General features: G+C 38.6%; 1 protein-coding gene across 1 annotated transcript in view; it reads left to right on the forward strand.

The window, feature by feature from the left end:
* Positions 1 to 18,648, forward strand: part of scn2b (sodium channel, voltage-gated, type II, beta) — a 31,193-nt gene extending 12,545 nt beyond the window's left edge. The window contains exons 2-6 of the mRNA XM_012859418.3: positions 11,180 to 11,340; positions 11,434 to 11,650; positions 14,039 to 14,231; positions 16,239 to 16,294; positions 16,467 to 18,648. Of these exons, the coding sequence (XP_012714872.1) occupies positions 11,180 to 11,340; positions 11,434 to 11,650; positions 14,039 to 14,231; positions 16,239 to 16,248 (581 nt within the window). The 3' untranslated portion in view covers positions 16,249 to 16,294; positions 16,467 to 18,648. The remainder of the gene's footprint in view (positions 1 to 11,179; positions 11,341 to 11,433; positions 11,651 to 14,038; positions 14,232 to 16,238; positions 16,295 to 16,466) is intronic.
* Positions 18,649 to 21,680: the final 3,032 nt, after the last annotated feature.

Consider the following 21,680-nt stretch of genomic DNA (forward strand, 5'->3'; position numbering starts at 1 on the left):
TGGGAAATCCTGAAGCTGGTATCCCATTGCTTATGAACATTCTGGAAACCTATGCGACATGAGATAGGTGAGGTAATTAAACCCCACACACATTATATATATATATATATATATATATATATATATATATATATATATATATATATATATATATATATATAATGTATGATGTATGTATAAAAAATGTGTGTGCAACCCAGTGCAGGCAAATGTTGAAAAATGATGTGCCATACTGCAGCAGTTGTGGTGTATAGTTGCCTCAAATATGCCAGACAGCTATTTATGCAGACCATCCGTCATCACTACATCACATCTTGAGGGCTGCAAAGCCAGTTTACACTTCCATAGATTAGCAGCTATGCGGATGTAAGAACCTTGATAGTTGTCTTGGAGGCGTAATAGCAGCTTGTTTACTTTTACACTCTGCCACAGTGATTGTGACAGAAAACAAAGACAACCAAAAGGCATTTAAGTCCCAGCTTGAAGGGTTTTTTCAAAGAAGTTTATTAATGATAAACCTGGTGGATAACTCTCTTCATAATTTGAGAGATACATGGATGCATGAATTGGAAGTGAACCTCCTGAGCATAGAGTTCAGTTAAGCTGAGTTGAGTATAGCTAACATGACCTGAAGAGATAAACTGTGCTTTCCACAAAATGAGCTGTGGTTGGGTCAGAGAAGTAGACAAATTAGTTCAGCTTCCATGTTCATTATATACTAATGCTGGTTTGGGATCGGATTATTTTCTGTGTCCTTGTACCAAAAAGTCCAGAGACACCATAAGGTGTTTTATTGTCCAAGCTGTAACCTTTCCCAGCTATAGGGGATACAGAGAAGAGCCTTCTTAAAATCGTTTCTCTCACACTAAAACACACATCATCACCGGTGTAATCCTTTACAGTGAAAATTATTTTGAGAATTCTGATTAAAAAGGGAACAAAATGTTACAGACCGTTCCTCTAATACAATTGAACACTTAGGGAAAGAAAAAGCTAACCAAATGTGGGGAGTTATGGAAAGTTGAGATGCTAATGGACTGGGGGTGCTGGGTCTGGGGTGAGGGGGTGGGGGGCTACAAAGTGGAGCTTTCAGGAAAGAGGTGAGACGAGGCAAGGAAGGTGAACAAAGTTGGGAGAGTAAAAAGGGAGAGGCAGGGGGAGGGAGGAGCCACATGAGGGTGCTTCACTGCAGTATTTCATCTGTTAGGCAGTCTCTGCATTTGCCTCCCGCTTTTACTAGCCTCATGACTGCTGAGTCAGCTGGAGCACAAGTCTGAACTAAAAGGTTTCTCACGCTGTATAGCTGAGCTAAACTGACTGCAACAAGGGCACATATGTTTGCAGTGCTGCACTGTGTGCGATTCACTGATGTGTTTGCTTTAATGCATCACTGTGAGGTGTGTGTACATACAGGCTATGACATTGACATAGCACACTTAGAGAGGTGAGCTCACTGCTGACGACGCAGACCTAGAGAGAGGGGTGTATGCATCGGTATTTGTGAGTTAGAGAGCTCTTGAAGTAGGCGATGCTCTGACCCAACACATCTGAGTGTATGTGTCCATGTGTAAACTAAATATAAATATATTGAGTAGGTGGAGATGTGGCAAACAGAAGGGTGTGTATCTGAGTGTGTGGTGCAGAGATGCAGGCCTATGGAGTGGTGCAGCAGCTGTGGGAAGGGAGCCAGAAACACTCGACTGCAGAGGAGAGATTGGTGCAGAGTCCCATCACACACACAAACAACACAGCTGAGAGAGGATATGGACTGAGGGTGGGGGTGTGGGGGTGAGTCTGTGCTGAGACAAAAGGTTTTCATAAGAGGAAGAAACTTAAGCAACTTAAACAATTATGTGAGTTTATTTTAAGCATCATATGTAATCTTATATTGGCATGCAGAAGTTTAATTCACAGATAAAATTAGTTTGAATCACTCATTACTTAATGCATTACTGCATGTCCAAAATCATCAAGTCAAGCACATTTTTGTTTCAATTCAAGTGTGCCCATTATTTTTCAGAACACCTAAGTTGGTGTATATAAATGATTTGTTTTGTTTATTTGTATATCTTGTGAAGTTGCTCATATTGATAAATAGGACCTAATTCCTCCTTCTTGACCTGGTGTACAACATATAAAATTAATCAAGATAAGGTGATGAACAATATTATCCATTCTTCTTACCACCAGTGCTGGACCGTACCTTGCGTTTGAACTGAAAAAATAAGAAAGTAATCAGTTTAGTATTTTAAGTTGTAAAAAAGTGCAAAATGCAAAGATAACCATCCTTTTTTAAATGTCCTAATGTATCTCAATAATCCAGGTAAAAAAAAAACACACACAAAAAAAAAGACATTGTACAGGTCCTCTGGACGGGTTCTTCATTGTTGAAACGTTTCATTTATTCTCTTAGACTTTCTCTTAGTTTACCTAGCATTGTAGGTAAACTAAGCAAAACTGAGTTCACTGATCACATCAACTCTGTGGATGAATGATAAAGTTCAAATGAGAGGATGTAAAAAAAAATGACAGGTTGGTTTTCCTGGACTGTTACAATTAGAAACTGATGTGTACTGCAAACCTACCCACACAGACCAGTACTTGCAGTTTGACTCCCATCACACACTGGAGCATGTTAGGAGTCATCAGGATGCTGTTTTACAGAGCAGACAACGTCCTCACAAACTCAGGAGCCAGGAAGAAGGAGAAGTCTCACACAAGACAGGCCTTAGAGCAATGCGGTTATCCAAACTGGGCTTTCCGCAAAGCAGACAAGAAACCTAAACGGGTTTCTTGTCCACTCCAGCCATGAGGTGAAAAGGAGGGCCCTAAACCCAGACCCATACCAGTAATCATTCCCTATGCTGCGGGAGTTTCAGAAACTCAGATATTTATCTTCTAAACATGATATCCCAGTGGCTTTCAAACTCCAAAACATATTACAACAGAGACTGGTTCATCTCAAAGGTCTAGTCCCCAAGCACAAGCAGAGCAACATTGTGAATGCTGTTAAGTGCCAGGAGAATTCTGACCAGTTATAAATCGGCAATATAAAACCCATTGGCCAAAAGGAAAGCCCAGCACAGAAGAGCAGCATCATCAATTTAACCTCATCTCAAGGCCAGTGGGAACTCTTTTTAGGGATGAAGATGTTCTCATCCTTGATAGAGAGGAACACAGGTTTGAAAGAGGAATAAAGGCAACCATTTTTATGAAGGAAAACCACCTTTCGTTAAGCAGGGGTGGTGGTCTCTAGGTCCAATTGTCCCTATTTTACAATACTGTTATTGCAAGCATGACTCACCCCCATGGGAACAATAAGTTTGGCTTCCAGTGGTGAGAGGAGGCTGGCGCAATCAAACTACACACTATTTCTGGAATGTTGTAATACCGTTTTATAAAGTGACAAAATCCAGAGCTCACATTCAAACTACACGGCACAGAAGAAGACAAATTACGGCTCCCAGCATGCAATATGGTCAAAATGGCCACTGACTCCCATCATGCATTATGGTCATCCTAACACCGTCCCTAGCAACGAGATAACATCGCTATGATACGATCTAAAGGCGCTCTTTTCTCCCTTCCTTGCTGGCGCTCCGCCAGACTGTGGAGACGCACACAGCTGTTTTCTCCCATAGGATTCCCCACGTGGCACGTGTTTCGATTTCTCGCTTGACCGAGAACTTCCGCGTCAAACTTATCCTTGCTTGCCTATGCAGGAGGTTGACTTTAAAAGTACTTTGGATTCACTTCGATCAGAGAGACTGAGAGCCGCTTATATCCCAGTGATGGTCGGACTCCGCTTTTGTTTTGACCGAACAAAGCGTCTGAAAGCCCAGAGACTGTGTGGCTTCCCTCCGCTCCTTCTGCCACTCAGAACGCGATCTCAGGACACCGAGAGACCATGAACCGGGACATTCCAACAGAGCAACGTCAGAGTAAAGAAAGGATTTCCTTTTATTTCTCTTTTTCACCCATAAGGTAATATTTTGTGCCTGGGCAGAACCTATTAGGAATTACTTTAATGCTTAAAGTACTTCTTGATTCTGAGATCATACAACTTGCTATATGTTAGAAAGTTCCCGAGGAAAAAAAAAATTAAAAAAATTCATGAAAAAGTGGATTTTTAAGGCTTTTTAGCTCAAGGCTCATAAAGAAATGTTGCGTGACCGATGACGTAATTCGTAGGCAAGCGTTGATCTGTTGACATGGTAACAAGATACTTCCTGGTTTCAAACTTGCTTTCTCAAACACAAATAGACGGATTAAACATGGCTAAAAAGTGTGTGGCTTATGGCTGGTCGAATACCAACAAGGATAATGTCTCCCTACACACATTTCCGAACCCAAAAAGTCCCAGTGAAATTCAGCTCCCCTGTGAAAATCTGTTCCCCTTTGTGTCAGGAGCGCTGCAGCCAGAGAGGCGGGGTTTCACTGCGCTTCTGATCGGTTTCTCGGTAAAACAACTCATATAATCATGTCAAGATTGTAACATTCAGTTTAATCGGCAGCTGTTGTTTACAAAATTGTAAAATAAAAATAAATAAATGCTGTCTTCAGGCAGCTGAAATATCGATTCTCTCCTCTCCTCCTTCTATAACTTTGGGAAATAAAGAGCAACTGTTTCCAAATTCTCAAAAACTTGTATGTGTGATATCATGTAGTATACTAGAAATTCCCTTAATCCAGTAATCTGTCATATTTTACATTACAACAGGATTTATCAGGAAGTCTACACTCTCGTCTTTTCAGGAAGTCTTAATTTTTGTGCCCTGCCATCAGCCAGTTTCCATCCTCTTATTTCAGCAATGGGAAATCATAAATACACACTACGTGTTGGAATACTGTGTTTGGTGACTTACTTTTATTTGTCAGGCTTAAGTGACAAAAGTTGGAAAAAGACCGATTATCTTGGCGTTTAAAATAACACAAAACATAAACTGAATTTTGCACAACACCGGAGGTGAGAAAATCCTCGCTGAATGGAATCGCCAAGTAGCCGGTAGCCCCTAAACTTTCATTTCAGATGCAGCGTTGCCTCACGAGTCCTGAGCGGAGTTTTTCTCCCACTCCAGCCTGAGCCCAGAGAAGCTTCCTGCGCTCAATCAGAGCCCACCGAGATCTCTGGATGTCTCCTTATCTCCTCCTCACTCATCGCGCAGTGGAGCGGAGAAATCTCGCTGTCGTCACAGCAGCCTACTGTGAAGCTACGTGTTCTCCAGACTACCTCTCAGCACGGCGCTGCTACCCCGCAGAACCCTGAGCCATGGTGGGGATAGACCCACAGCCCTTTCGGTTGAGAACCCCCATCCCCCTCAGAGAATATGAGCGCCATGGCGCAACAGATAAATGCGTGTTCGCTCTCAGAGCGCTCACGTACGGATTATTAAGTAAAATTCCGGGAACACATAATGCTGGGACACTGTGGTTTGTGCTGAATGTACATCTTTTTCTTTTATGTGCTGTTTTGACGGATTTCAGCCATCATAAACGATGCCAGGCAATCGAGCTTCGATGAGTTGTTTCCGTGTTTACATCTGAACTGGTAGCCAGAACCGCGATAATAAGCCCCGATTCAAATTATACACCAGCAACCCATTTTGTTTATTCTCCTAAAATGTTTTTCTCAGACTTACCCGAGTCGTAATAGACGCTGTCGCTGTCTTTCGTGTTAAAATCATCACTTTGTGAATCGCCATCTGAACTTGTCATGGTGCTCCATTGTACTCTCTGTAGCGTAGCCTGAGCTACATCTACGAACTACGTCATCGCACCACGTGACCCAAATTGTGGATTTTCAGCCTAGCGGTCGCCGAGGGACAATTTTAACTCCTTAAAAAAACGATCTTAATGCCACATTTTTTTTAAATATGGTCACTAATGCATGTATTTCCGAGTTAGTCGATCTCAGAATCAAGAAGTACTTTTCTTACTCTGAGACGGAGTTGTTTAGCTGTGCTGGATATTTCTGATATTGTGCATGTAATAAGTGATTCTGCTGTGTTTGGTTGGTTACACCTTGGCTCGGCTGAGAGCCGATCTTCACTTTTTCCTTTTGATCTCTTTGTGTACCTTTTCCAGTTTTGCGCACTTTCTTTGAAATAATTGTTCAGGAGTAAGACCGCCTCTTGGCCAAAGCTCGCCCCACACTAGCGTGTACGCTGAATACGTCACTAAGACCTCCTCCTCACGCATCACACAAGATCGTAGCTCATATGTCGTCATAGTCGCCATCTTTGAAAAGGGCAAAGTAGCCCTAAGCTGTCGGCTTAGATTGTTGTTGAATATAAGGCATCTTCCATCTAGCAGGTCTTTTTTCTCAAAGCTTTTTTGTCTTTCAGTGCTGCTAAGTCAAAGTGCCAACGTCTTGAATGTGATGTTTACACAAGTGTGAGTTGAACTAACAATTTGCTACCTCTCATTTTATCCATTTTAACTTGTTTTATTTTTATTTATTTTCTTTTGCATTTTTATTTTTAGTAGCGAGTAGTGTTTCCTAGTTTTATTGAATTAGAATAATCACTGTAACAGGGAATTGTTTTGGTTTAATAAATAATAACATGTGGAATAGTAATTGTTTGAGTTTATTTTGATCCAGAAGTTATATGGTCTCTAAGAGTACAGAATTACCTCTTTTTGAGTTAACTGAAATCAACTGAGACATTTTCATTGGTTTGTGATAAAGAAGCAAGGTTTAAAACTTCAATTGCAGTTATTATTTGTGTTATCAGCGTTTGCTGGATAAGTCCGATCGGTCAAAACCGATCAGATCATACCTTTCCAGCATAAATAAGTTCATAACAGCTAATTAATAAATGCATTGTTAGTGTTAGTCATTACAGGCTTGTAGCCCTTGGATCACAACCATTTGAATTACATTTGTTATAGCTAACATTTGAGTTTGAATAATCTATTATTAAAATTATAATAGCAAATTATGATTAATAATAATACTCATAATCAAACAGGTTTCTGGCATAACATTGTGCTCTGCTTTGATCACCTGCTGGACTGTGGACTGTGCTCTGCTTTGGTTGCCTACTTATTGCTTGTCACGGTCTTTCATCATCCTGCTGTGACCATCATCAAGCTAGCTTGCGGTATTGTTTTCAGTTCAAGTAGCGGACTACAGTCTGGTCACTGGCTGGTGTGCGCCCTGGGACAGCCTGGCAGTGATGTGACTGCTATTTGTGGCTTCTCTGATCACCTCTCTACAGCCACTGTCATCTCCGGCCCCGACCATGGCTTTTCGATACACCTGTGCACAGCTTATCGGTCTCAACCACCACATACTTCTCTTACTGGACATCACAACAACTCTGAAACAACTCTCTCTACTCCGCCTACACCTCTACATCCACCGTGGCTTTGGACGTAAACTTCTCCACAACTTCTCCACTGAAAACTCTATTCCATCATTCTGGACTGAACGCAGCTCTCTGTCCCTTGGACACCGGCATAACATCTACATCGACTCCCCCTCAGCCAAATTAACATTTGACTTCTTGAACATCTGTCTCCAGCTCACACAGCACGTCACTTCACCCACTCATACACACGGATGCATATTGGACCTCGTTCGTTCAACTGTCTGTCGCCATTAATAACCTGTCACTTATTAACCTCACAATTTCTGACCATCTGGCAATTACCTTGGACATTACCATCCCCACTCCCCCCGCCAAACACACACGGACAATAACTTACCAGAACCTGAAGTCACCCTCTCCCGACGCACTCTCTTCCTCTTTATCCACTGCAATATCTAGCTCCTCTTTTCTCTCTGATTCCACTATCACTGACCTGGTCAATCTTTACAACCACACTCTCTCCTCCTGGCTTAATCATTTAGCCCCTCTTAAAACAGCTACAGTCTCGTTTTCTACTTCAGCCATGGTACACCCCTGAACTCCACAAACTCAAAAAGAATCACAGAAAATGTGAGCGTCTCTATAAAAAAATAGTCTCACTGTCCATGCCCAAGCTTATAAACATTCCGTCAACACTTACACATCAGCACTCAAATCTGCCTGCTCCAAATTCTACTGAGACCTTAACGATTCCAATTCCTCAAACCCCCACACTGTATTTTCTATATTTACAAAACTCACCACAAGATAACATTACCTCCACATTTACAATAGTAAAGTGCAATAACTTCCTGACATCTTTTCATACAAAAATCCAAACCATTCACAGCTTGCTGACATCCACCTCCTCTGCTTCACCACTGGTACCTATAGTTTCCCCTCTTACAGCCTTTAGCTTCAATTCTTCTCTCCCCTGTCCCTCTCAGACACAACAAACTTCTCATAAACATGAAATTCTCATCTTTTCATCTTAACCTCAATCTGTCTCCCCTCCTTAAAACCTGTATTCTCACCCTAGTCCCTCTCATAACTCATTATAAACGCTTCACTTATCTAACCTGACAACAGCCAGATGCATGTCTCGCTCCGCCTAGCTCCACTCACATACATCTGGGACATCGCCCATTGAAAGTGATTTCCCCAACCAAATTTATGGTCTGGCCAATCAGGACGCAGGGCGGGTGTTTACTGGATGTGACGTATTGGAGAAGCGACCGTGAGATTCCAACAACAATGGCGGCTCGCATCGAGGAAGCAAGCGTTAGCATTGATGCTGCTATTTCTTCTGTGTTGTCCAATCTACCTGATATTGTTTCATTAAAAGAACATCAGAGAACGGCTCTGAAGCCTTTTGTTGGTGGAAACCATGTTTTCGCCCTTCTCCCGACCGGATTTTTTTTTTCTGCGTCGCTCTCGTCAGCGTCACGGGTTAGCTTCGGTGTGAGTGGTTGAAATAGCATGTCGATAAAGATGACAGACAAGTGGCTTATCCAATCATATTCAAGAATTTTTGATAAGCCCCAGCCTTCAATAAATGCAATTCCTATGGCGGTGTCCCAGATGTATGTGAGTGGAGCTAGGCGGAGCGAGACATGCATCTGGCTGTTGTCAGGTTATCACTTATCACCCATCTCCATTGAAACTTGCCACCATTACACCCCTTCTGAAAAAACCTGGCCTCAATCCTGATCACATTGTCAACTTTAGACCTATTGCAAATCTTCTGTTACACTCAAAAATCCTGGAACGCTTAGTCATCTCCCAACTCAACCAACATCTTCACACCTCTCAGCTGTGTAAAACTTTTCAGTCTGGATTCTGCACCCACCACAGCACAGAAACTGCTCTGCTCAAAGTCACCAATGACCTCCCCCTCACCGCTGACTGTGGTTCCATATCCATCCTTCTTCTGCTTGACCTCTCCACCGCTTTCGATACAATAAACCACACCATCCTTGTCCACCATCTTCAGTCCATTGACATCTCCAGACCGGCACTCCTTTGGTTCACCTCTTATTTCTCCGATGTTACCATTTGTTTCCATTAACAACGTTATATTCCATACCTCTGTCACTCATGGTGTCCCCCAAGGTTGGGTGTTGGGCCCCCTCCTCTTCATTATTTACATTTTACCCCAGATAATTCGCCATCATGGACTCAATTTTCACTGTTTTGCTAATGACACTCAACTTTACATTTCCATAAAATCAATTAACTCAGTCATTCCCTCCACTATCACTCACTGCTTCTCCAACATTAAAACCTGGATGGACAATCATTTTCTAAAACTCAACAGCAATAAAACATAACTCCTTGTCACGGGTCCAAAATCCCTCCTCCCTTCTGTTCAAAACGTCAGCCTCACTATTGATGGTTACAATTTTTCCCTATCCTTCTCCATTCATAACCTCGGCATCATTCTGGATTCTTCCCTGTCATTTCAAACATACATCAGCCATATCACTAAAACGTCTTTCTTGCACCTCCCCAACATCGCCCGCCTTTGTTCATGCCTCTCCCAGTCTGCAGCTGAAATCCTCACACATGCCTTCATCACCTCCAAACTCGACTACTGCAATAGCCTCCTGTATGGTTTTCCCTTCAGTCATCTCCAAAAATTACAATACATACAGAATTATTCTTCCCGCCTACTCACCTGTACCTGGTCCAGAGATCACATCACCCTGTCCTCCAACAGATTTACTGGCTCCTTGTCCAATACCGTATTCAGTACAAGCTTCTTCTCCTCCCGTACAAGTCCTTCATAATATGGCCCCTCCATATCAGACTGACCTCCTGAAACCCCACCACCCATCCCGTTCCCTCCACTCTGCAGACACCAACCTCATCACACCCATCACCCGCACCGAACCTTGGGGGACTGAGCCTTCGCTGCTTCTGCCCCCACCCTTTGGAACGCACTGCCCCAAACCACCAGGAACTCAGACTCATTACAGAACTTTAAATCACATCTCAAACCCCACTTATTTAAACTTGCTTTTTCGTATTTTGATTTTTAGTATATTTCTGTCTTTAAAATATTTTTGTAAAGCGTGTGAGTGTCCAAAAAAGCGCTATATAAATTTAATTTATTTAAATTTTTTTATTATTATTATTATTATTATTATTATTATAAGTGGTCATCAAAGCAAGATCTGTGGTTGGCTTATGGACCTATTTTGTATATAACCAGCCAGTTTGGATTGTCACAAACTCTTTGATTCACTATGCAAAGGCATTGCTTATAAGCCTGAGTTTACCTACAACTCTACAGATGGAAGAGGTCTCTTGGAGAAGAGATGAATCTCTTCAACAGCGAAGAACTCGTCCAGAGGACCTATCCAGTTTCTTGTTTTGTATGCTTTTTTTACATTTTAGTTTTATTTTACCAGTTTTAATCTTGCCTCAGACTTTTCTGCATGGATTTTTTTACTGTATGCTCTGTATATTCTGACTCCAGCTGTAGTCCAACGTATTCTACTTTGGCCAATGTGCATTTGTGCCTGTTTCTGCCATGCTCAGGGAGTACCTTGCCTCATGCCTGATGGGCAGTATCCTGTAAGTTCACTATGGTGCAGAACCGCCCAATTAGGCACAACTGATCAAACGCTTTCAGTTGTGATGCTTAGCTGTTAGATTTTAGGTTTTTAGCTGAGGTTAAAATCATAATTTGCATTTCAAACAAAGTTAATGATGACAGGATGAATCAGGAGATGGTTCTTAAATTTTTTTTTAAATCAAGCCAGTTTAAGAAATAATTTACTTTTGTTCTTATTAGCTTCATGAATGTTTTTTTTTTTAAACAGGTTGTTTGAGCATGGATGTGCTAGTACCCAATTACATCAATGCACTTAATGGGACAACTGTCACAATCCCCTGCACCTTCACTTCCTGCTATAAGATTGACCTCACCAAGTTTGCTATGAATTGGACTTACCAAGAGACCCTTAACAATACACAGGAGAAGGTAAGCTGTCTGATTCTTAAGTACATTAATACTAAGAATACATAACTTTAAAGTTTAAGCCTGATTTCATGCAAACACTTTCTCTTCCCATAGTTTATGACTTATGATAAGAAAAAAGGAATGCAACCAGTGCCTTCAAACCGGTTTGGAGAGAGGGTTGTATTTTCTGGGAACCTGGATAAGAATGACTTAACAATCACGCTGCAGGATGTTCAACTAGAGGACGAGGGGATTTACAACTGCTACGTGAAGAACCCCCCAGATCGCATCCAAGGACATGGCATCATCAATTTCAATGTTGTCACAGAGCGTAAGATGTTAAGACATTTTTCTGCAAACACAAAAAGCATAACCCTAAAGAACTATTGTTCCCAGACCTGTCAGAAAACCACATGAAACAAACGTGGCAATGGCTTTAACTCCAACTATCACTGCTTGATGTATACAGATATTGAGCCTAAATAACACTGAAATACATCTTCACTCATGATGCACTTTTTATCAATTTATGGCTACTGTTTCAATCTTTGGTAATAATTAGGGGAAATATCCTCCTAGGATTCATATTTAAGATTAAGTTTGTATTCACAGATCACATTGTCACTGTATGTCTTGACCCACAATGGGTTCTTGATTCCAAGGTTGTAAACTACTGCTCTGTTATTAGAGTGTTTATTACAACAATCTGCAGCATATTGTTTGTGGCCAATGCACTAAATGCTTGTACTTTACAATAGTGGCAAAACTTAATTCCTTGAAGATGTCAAAGCTGAAAAATATTCAGTTTACTGCAAATCAAAGTTTTGTCTGAAGCATTTAATTTTTACAACACTGTGAAAAAGTATTTGCCCTCATACAGATTTCTTCTGGGTTTACATTTTAACATCAAAAACAAACACAACCAGAGTAAATGCACAAGGCGATTTTTAAATTATGAACTAATTTAAGGGATCTAAGCCATCCAAACATACCTGACCCAATGAGAAAATATATTTGCCCTCCTTGAATTGACTGTGATCAAACACATTTTTCATATAATGTCACTAGCCACACCCAGGCCTGGTCTCTACAGTCAACATAATTATTTAATTGCATCCTACTTAAATTATTTGAAGTCGAGTAAAAGATCTCAACAATCAACACAAGTAAACAGATGAGAAACATTGCCAACTGACATCTTATCAGTCTGACATAGGTTCCAAGGCTCTTTCTAAAGCTTTGGAACGAGAACAAATCAGAAAAGAAACACAATGTAGAAACAAGGAAAATATTGAACAGTGGTGAGCAATAAAAAGAATGGCTAGTCAGCCAAAATGACCACTCCAAGGACGCATCAAGAACTAACTCAGAAGGTCCCCGAAAACCCAGAACAACATCCAATGACATGCAGGCCTCACTTGCCTCAATTCAGGTCAATGTTCACAAATCAAAAATAAGAAAGTAACTTTGTAAAAAATAGCATCTGTTGGTAGAGTTTCAAGACAAAACCACTCCTGACCAAGAAGAATAGAAATGTTCTTCTTTCATTTACCTCACCACCCACGCCACAAAAGCAATAAAAAAAATTCTGATGATACCAAAGATTTTTGGGAAAATATTCTGGGGACTGATTAGACAGATCATCATGATCATTGTCACAGTCATACGTGGGAATGTTAGTCTAATGGCAACAATAATTGATGGAACTAAGAAATCTGCTCTCTAGCAACATTCCTGAAGGTGACTGTCCGACCATTTGAGACCTCAGACTCTAGGACAAATGGGTTATGCAGCAGGACAGTAATTTGTAGCACATCACCAAGTTCACCTGTGATTGGCTGAATAAAAATGGAGTGTAGAATGGCCTTATCAAAGTTTAGATAGAGCTGCAGGGGCATGCCTTTAAACATGCTGTTTCCACTTTAAAACAACTGGTTAAATGTGACTAAGTTCAAACAATTCATAGAAGAGCAGTCTAAAAGTACTCCACAACAATATAAAAGACTCATTGCCATTTACTAGAAAAAAATGATGGCAGTTGTTGCTACCAGGGTTGGCACAACGAGTTTAATATTAGGGAACAATTACTTTCTGACATAAGGTCTGTTTGTATGGATACCATTTTCACCCTTAATGTAAGAAATTAACATTTGAAATGTTCTCATATATATATATATATATATATATATATATATATATATATATATATATATATATATATATATATATATATATACATATATATCATGTAACACTTCCATGATCTAAAGCATTGAATTGTAATGTAAAAGTAAAAGAAAATAAGCTAAAGAAATGTGACCTTTGAAATTGTTGCAGCTTGGTACATGGGCTGCAGATGGTTGCAATGAGTTACTTTTATATTTTTTGTGACATAATATAATAATCCAGGTAACAATCATAGTTGTTGAATGTCTGTGTGTGTTTTTCTTGGGAGTGTTGGGATCTACTTGGGATGACTTAGCTTTTTACTTATTAATGACCAACAAGAGGTTGAACTTAGCATCACTCTTGCTCATGCACATGCAGACACACACACGCACAGAGACACACAACTGCACTCTCACAAACCCACACCATACACAGGCTAACTCAGCAGCACTTTCGTTCCACTTGTTTAATCAGAGCTTTTAGCGAGCACTGCACTTGACTCAATTCTGTGTCTACAGGAAAAGTTAACTCTCTCCTTTCCTTCCCTTAGTCCCCCCTCCAAGAGATTCAACCATTGCTGTTGCTATTGGGGCATCAGTGGGAGGAGCTTTAGCTCTGCTGATCCTTTCAATGGTGGTGGTGAAATGTCTTCGTCGACATCAGAAGCAAGAACTGATTTCAGAAGAAAAGTTGGAGGAGGAGGGAAAGCTCGAGCCTGAAGCTGTTGCAGAAGAGGGGACAAAGTAAGAAATATGAATATAAAATTCCCAATTAGAGACTGAAGCAGCTTCATTATTACTAAATAACCTTTTAACCACCCTTTTCTTTTAGTGTCACAATGTAATCTGTTATGGTTGAGCAGCAGCTGCTCCATTTGGATTCACTACTTAGAAACTAAATGTCATTTCAGGTGTGTGCACTGTAAGTTATGACATTAACAACTGATTTTACTGTGATATAGATCACACATAGAATCTCAATAAAGTGCACTTAAAGGTGTAGTGGACAATCTTCTTTTGGCTTTGAGTTCTGCGGTGATCGTCTTATCAATTGGCTGTCCTGCTTGCCAATCATTTTGACATGCTCACTTAATCCCAGTTTGCTAGTTTCTTCTTGTTACACCTGTGCACTTCTAGTGTTTATGTATCCAGTGAGCTTTGGTTTCAGCAGTTCATTGTAGCTCCGCTGCTCTCACCGTATACTTTGAAAATGGCTGAGAATCGTGAGATGCAAACTGTCTTACAAGTTTATGAGAAAGACAGAAAGGTCTTTGAAGAAAGGAATAAGACCAGAGTGTATTTTGGAGATCCTATCTTGTGAACCCCCTGAGGAGCGGAAAACCAAGTAGGATGGTCTTGTGTGCAGTTATTCTAAAAGTGACTTGGACATAAAGAGCTTACCTACAATTCGGGGAAAATCGTCCACTGTACCTTTATAATTTCTATTTTTAAGGGACAATGTTTGATGCAGTATTAACACTTTTGTAAGACACTGTACCTTCTTTGCAAATAAAATCAAATGACAAGTACTGAAATTCAGGCTTGGCCAGCCAACTTGTTACATTCTACAGTTAGATACCAACTGGTGTACTTATCATGTCAGGCTGGCTGTCGCTCAGTTGGAGGAGCGATGCAAAAGAAGACTTCTTATTTGATTCTAGGTTGCATGTCAATATACTAGCTGGGCAAAGCACTTAACCCTGAATCCAAATGTTTCTGGCACAACTTCACTGACTCCCAAGGTGAATGGAGAGGGCCAAAGATGTGGTGAAGTAGAGAATCCAGCGAAAAACTAGGACACAAGTTTGATTGCTGACCAATTTGTTTTGGCTTGTGGTCTTCATCAGGAACCTGATAAAGGCTGTTAGAGAAATGTGAATGTAATAATTTTATTTTCATTAAGTTACAGGTATTTGGTTTGTTTCAAGGACTGGCTTGCAGGAATGTTCTTTTGTTTTAACTTCACACAGGATGAACAAATGCTTCTCCCAGATAAGGAATGTCTTCCCTCATCCAGCTGTGTGTGACTGATCACCACCCCTAATAAACCTACACCCCTCTTTGTGTGTCAACCCCCATGTTGTAAACTGACCCCTCCTGTTCCTTCCTTGAAGTCCGACAATAAAGGCAGAAAGATAGAGGTAGCCCAGCGCAGATGAGCCAAGACTGTCAGGGAGCTCTGTTTTTCGTTCTTGGCTCCTCATTCCCCTTCTGCAGAAAAGTCTCAATTTGTGTTTGTGTGGTTTTCTTTGTAGGATAATAGGGGGTTATTTATCATAACCCTATCAAAGGCCACAATCCAAAACGCACTGGTCAGCAAATAAAGTTGTTTCCTAGTACTGTGAATGTTGCTGGAGTCTTCACCAAAGCACCTAATCCAGGTTTTCTACCAATCTGAGAATTAAAGTGTTTTTGGGTGCACCTGGGTGTCTTTGGTTCTAGCATAGAGGACTTTGACTGATCAGTGTGATTAGAGACATTCAGTCCATTTATGTAAACACCTTTCCAACCAAATGTTTTTACTGTATAGGCAAGGCAAGTTTATTTGTATTGTACAAGATGATTCAAAGTACTTTAGACAGAAGGTGAGGTTGTATTTATAACAATTTTCAGCGGGGCTTGTAAAATAGAATGTATAATTTTGTTTCTATTATACAGAAAAAAAACAAAGCTTAACATTTCAGAAAGTGCTTTGAACTAAGCTGTTCACTGCTAAAGTGTCACGTTTTGATCTCTTTACCTTTATTTTAGATTACCGTAGTAATCTGAACCAGCGTCTGGATCTTCAACTCTCAGCTCCTAATTTGGTAAATAAATGTAATAAATTGTCATACAGATTAGTTATTTGTTGTGCAGTATGTTTATCTTTATATAATGTAGGTTTCATCTTGATGAGGTGCATGTAGTTCCTGTAGTTCCTATACATCTCAATATTGTCAAAAATTATAATATTGTTTTTATTTCTCTGTTTTCTTTTAGAGATGTGCACCCCCTTCTTCAGAAGCTGTAGTAACCACTGCTCGAATCATATCACTGATCAAATCTATTTGCATGTGTGTGTCTGTGTGTGCGTAATGCACAAACAAGGGAAATATTGTGTTAGTAAGGACTGAATGTATCCATGTACATGTGCATATTAATCAATGCCTATATGAGATGGCAGTTTTTAGTTTTACTTTTCATTAACAAGTCAGGGACTTAAAACTTCAATATTTTACTAATAACATTAAGACATTCCTTGCCATATCCAAAGCACCCTCTGGCAGGTTAATGCTGGGTTATTATTTAAAGTGGTTTTACTATGTTTACAATATGTTTGCCCCTGCTGTGATTTCACAGCTTAGCCTGCAGTCTTGGTAGTTTAAAATTTTACAGTAGAAATGCATTTGGATATTTAGTTGGCAAATTAGTTAGGTATAATCGTGCAAAGCTCCAACCACTAGATGGCAGCAACGTGCTACCACTATGTTGTTTTTGTACGTGTTTAATATGCATCAACAGGCATTAGTGGTATCCAACACCATCTTGGCCCTTTGGTAGTATAAGGCAAATTTGTGGAAAAAAGTGTACAAGGAGTTAAAAGTTTTTAAATATGATATTGCAAAAACAATAGAATAACAAAGTTAGTGGAAAGTGATTAGTGAGTCTTCTGATGCAATGAAAGCTTATTTTTTATGAAAGTTAATTTTATTATTTTAATCAATTACAACTTTAGGACTGAGGCAGACTCATTATATCAAATAATGAGACAAATTTAGCCAAATGAAGAAAAACACAGTTAATTCAGCAGCAGTGCTTAACAAGACTTGTACACTGAAAGAAATTATAGAGATTTATTGTTTGGGCTACAAGATCTATGGAGGCAATAATTTCAGTTTATGCCATCATAAACAGTTGTTAAGCACAGGTTGTAGATCTGAATAAAATCCTAAGGAGAACAAAGAAAATAAAAGTTTCCCAGCAAATAAATATCTGTCGTTTTATAAACTGGTAATAGGCTGATGAAGGCAAAACATTCATATTTTAACTATACATAATATATCTATCTGGGAAAATCCACTGCTTCCCACACTGTCTTGAACCATGCCTTTTTTCTTCAGTTCACATCTAGATATAGCTTTTGCATTTAGGAGACGTATAACGTTCGATGGCAGCTGGGCGACAGCTGTTTAATAACTCAGCCAAACTATGTTTACGTGTGTCAATATTGTCTACTTTAGTCTCAGCCAGAGATTATTCTCAAACATTCCGTACAGAATGTGGAGTTTTGACAAATCAGATGCCTTTACTCAGCCGGCCTTTTTTAGAGAAGACGCTGTTTGTCACAGAGGAAAAAGCACAAATGCAGCTAATAACATTTGCAATAGCTCCACTTTAATCAAATAAGTGAGTATGGTACAATGTACTTTCACCATTACCTTTTAGTCTTTAAATTGTTTAGTGCAATGAACTGAATAGCTTTTTTAGATGTTTAAAAAATAGCACTATAAAAATAGCAAGTAACAATCCTGAGGTGCACTGTGTCTTATATAGAACCTCTTAAGATTACATTTTCAATTACATTACCAGAGTCAGCAGTGAATCTAAAAACAATCATAGGAAGCAACTAAAACTTTCTGGAACTGACTCCACACCCTGTCTTATTTCATTTTCACTTTTATTAATTGCCTTTGTTAGTGTTTTTATTGTGAAAAGTTAGTGATGCATTCATGTTTGTTGTAGAATAACTGCAATGGTTAATATTTTGTGAGTTGTGGTTCTGAGCACTTTGACATTGATCTTAAAGTTTGGATAATCGTTTTATAAAGAGAGATATACACATGGACATATTTGTTACCCCTCCACACTTGTAAAGTTTTTTTTAAAGTCTTATACTATATGGTCTCTTGGAGTATACTCCTACAATGAAATAAAAATAAAACAACTACCAGCCTCTATTTTGAATAAAGTTATGTATTGAGGAATATGCTATATAATAATTCCCATGGTAGAAAATACAATTAAGCTCAAAAATGTTTATACAGCAGATTGATGCCTAGTCCACACATATCTGACTATCTGGGAAAAGAATACATTTTTATGCAGTTAGGACTTTCATCCATACTTTAATTCCATTTTACATATCTAGAAACAAACAATTCTGAAAACTCTGACCAAAATGGATATTTCCCAAAAAAAATGTACATGACAAGACAGACTTTTAAGGTCTAACCCCATAAAAATGTATTTGTTTTCCCAGATTCCCGGCTGCATGTGGACTAGGCCTTAAAATTAAATTATTTCAACCAAGAAGTGTGTTGAAAGAAGTAAATTAGACCAGCATTGGTCTCAAAAGATAATAAAACCAACTGAAAGAAGTGTTTGAAATCAATATTGGGAAAAAAATATGTTAATTCATATTTTCATAAAACAAATTATGTAAAAATGATTTATATCCTTGTCAGCAATCAGTGTAAAAATCTGTATTGGCACTACAGCAGTCAAACTCTTACAAATGCTGCCCAGCTATGTGCATGTTCAGCTGACATTTTAACCATTTGATCACTGCTGATAAGCGCCAAGCAATCTTCCAAATATTAAACTATTTCTTCACATTTAAACTGAGACTTTGGCTTGGCCACTCCACCATGTTGATATTTCTTTCAGTGAGAAGAAATGTTGGTAAATGTATTATTTATGTTCACTTCTCCTGAGTTCATCCACTTGTGGGGTGGAGCTATAAGATTTAGATCAGAATATGCTACTGCAATAAAGGATACATTTATTTTAAGCCTTTTTATAGAACTTTACAAGGGTTGGCTAAAAATCTTACACTAACTGAAGGGAAAACAGATTTTACACTTTTATTTAAAGGAAAACAAAACTTTAGAATACAAACTTTCAGTACTTATATTATCTGCATGTGCAATAAATTGTACAGTCATGTGGGCATTTACAGTCAAAGTTTTCCTCTTTTAGTCTACTGTGACTATGATTTAGATAGTGGAAGATGAAGTAAAATATTCTTATTTAGATTCATCTTTTCTTGCCAGTCAGAAACATATCAAACTGAAAAATGCACATTGCACCCACAATTATATATTTCATTACGGTGTTAATAAATGTTGTAACATTTTATAAAGGCCCTTAATAAATACAGATACATAAACTACATAAAGAATACAGATACATAAACTGTGGTTATTTAAGAATAACAATGCATATCAAGAACCCACAAGAGCTTAGTACTAGCAGCCGAAAATTTACTGAACAGTAAAAAATTACCAACAACAGAATGTCATAATTTGACTGAGAAGAGCACACGGCGTAGTGCTCATAAACCTGTTTATTGGTGAGGTGTAATTATTCACCATGGCTAGTAAAATTAATTGTTTTGGCAGCTGAAGCATGCACATTTTCCTATAGTACCATAAATGCATGTCATACACTTCATATCAAAAAGAAACATGTAATATGAAAATAAAATAATGTTAACTTCTTTTTGATATAAAAAAAAAATACATGAGTCAAAGCATGTTTAAAATTACATTTGCTTCAGCAGTCAGTGGTGTGGTTTATCACTCATAGTAAATTTCTTATTTATTAGACATGTATGAGCTGCACATATTATTTATTGTCAGTTATTTATGTGCACTTTATTATTATTGTAACTGCTTTGCCTCCTGTGAACTATTACCTTTGAGACTGAATATAGTTTGAAATATCAAAAATAATCATATGAGCTAAATTATTGCCAAGTAAAGCTTTATTTTAAAAGACTAAAAAATCAGAAATATATGAAATAGCTGTGAAGTTCAGCTAACGGATGATAAAATAAGAAGTAAGTCAGGGAAAATCGAATTTGCAAAACTGTGCAAATAGTTTTGTTATACTGCTCTTAGATTAAAAAAAAAGTCAACTGCAGTCGGAAGAAAAAAAAGCTTTATGAGTTTACTAGTTGAGGCCAAAAAGATTCTCACTTTCTCGATCAACAGCTCCGAACATTTTTTATTACCAAACCTCTATCTAGCCATGGACATAAAGACAAGACATTGTTTTAGAGCAGATGCTCCCAGCTGTTGTATTCAGTGATTTCTAGTAATACCGACTGTTGTTCCATCAGCATCCCTTCTGAAATGCATGGTCTCTTGTTGATGTCATTATAGCTCATTTGCTGAAACTTAATGATATCTAGTATTGCTTGTGGGGAGGTCAAGTTTGGGAATTAATATCAAGTCAGTTAGGAGCTGTTTTTACAAGAAAAGAACACACTTTTCCATTTATGGGAAATCCATGCATATGGTTTGGAGAAAACGGTAAACAAAAGAACACATTTTCCTCTCCCTTATTTTTATTTTTACATATAAATAAGAAATCGGAAAATCTGTTTCCTGAACCGTGGTGTGGAACATTATATTTCAATTTGCACATTATGAAATAACATTAATATATCTATAACAACATGCAGCTTTTGATGACTTCTAATTAGAATTTAATACAAGTGGCCTGGTAGGAATCAGTACGAAACTGTGATTTGTTTATATGTTGAAATGGTTTCTGCAGAGTTTTTTGGTTAGGAAAAATTCCAATTTGTCTGAGTTTGGGAACTCTGCTTTCTGTGTATTCAGGCATGTTTTATGGATCAGAAGACTACGGCAGATTATCATGCGGGGTAAAAGAATGTTAATGTTGGCTGTATGGTATCATAAACTGTGCTGTTTATGATTGGATGTCATGTATTTCCATGCAGAAAGAAATAAACATAAAAATATGATTACTACAATACGAAAATCTATCTTTTTTTATTTTGGTTTACTGTTTCTCAGATCTGGTTATGATTTTGCCCTGAATTGTTCTTCCTGAATCACTTTGAACCTAAGATGACATCAAAGTAATGCTTGTGCTGTCCTCCTTCTAAATGAGCTGCAGCCATCACTTTAAATAATTTAAATAAAGATTAAGAAACATTCCTGCCCTCACATATTGTTATAACCTATGCCACTAGTTTCTCATCAGAGTCATGAGGATCCATATCAGGCAAACCTTAATTCAGTACCAGGTATATCTGGAGACATCTTGGCATGTGTGGAACCAATATTAGGAGGATTTTAAACATTCACTTCCCCTTTTCTTTCACTTTAATTATCTATTTACATTAAAAGAGAAAATTGGCACAAGTTGAAAAAGTAACATGAACTTACTGTAACCTCCACA

This window comes from Fundulus heteroclitus, chromosome 18 (assembly GCF_011125445.2).
Source record: "Fundulus heteroclitus isolate FHET01 chromosome 18, MU-UCD_Fhet_4.1, whole genome shotgun sequence".
NCBI lineage: Eukaryota > Metazoa > Chordata > Actinopteri > Cyprinodontiformes > Fundulidae > Fundulus > Fundulus heteroclitus.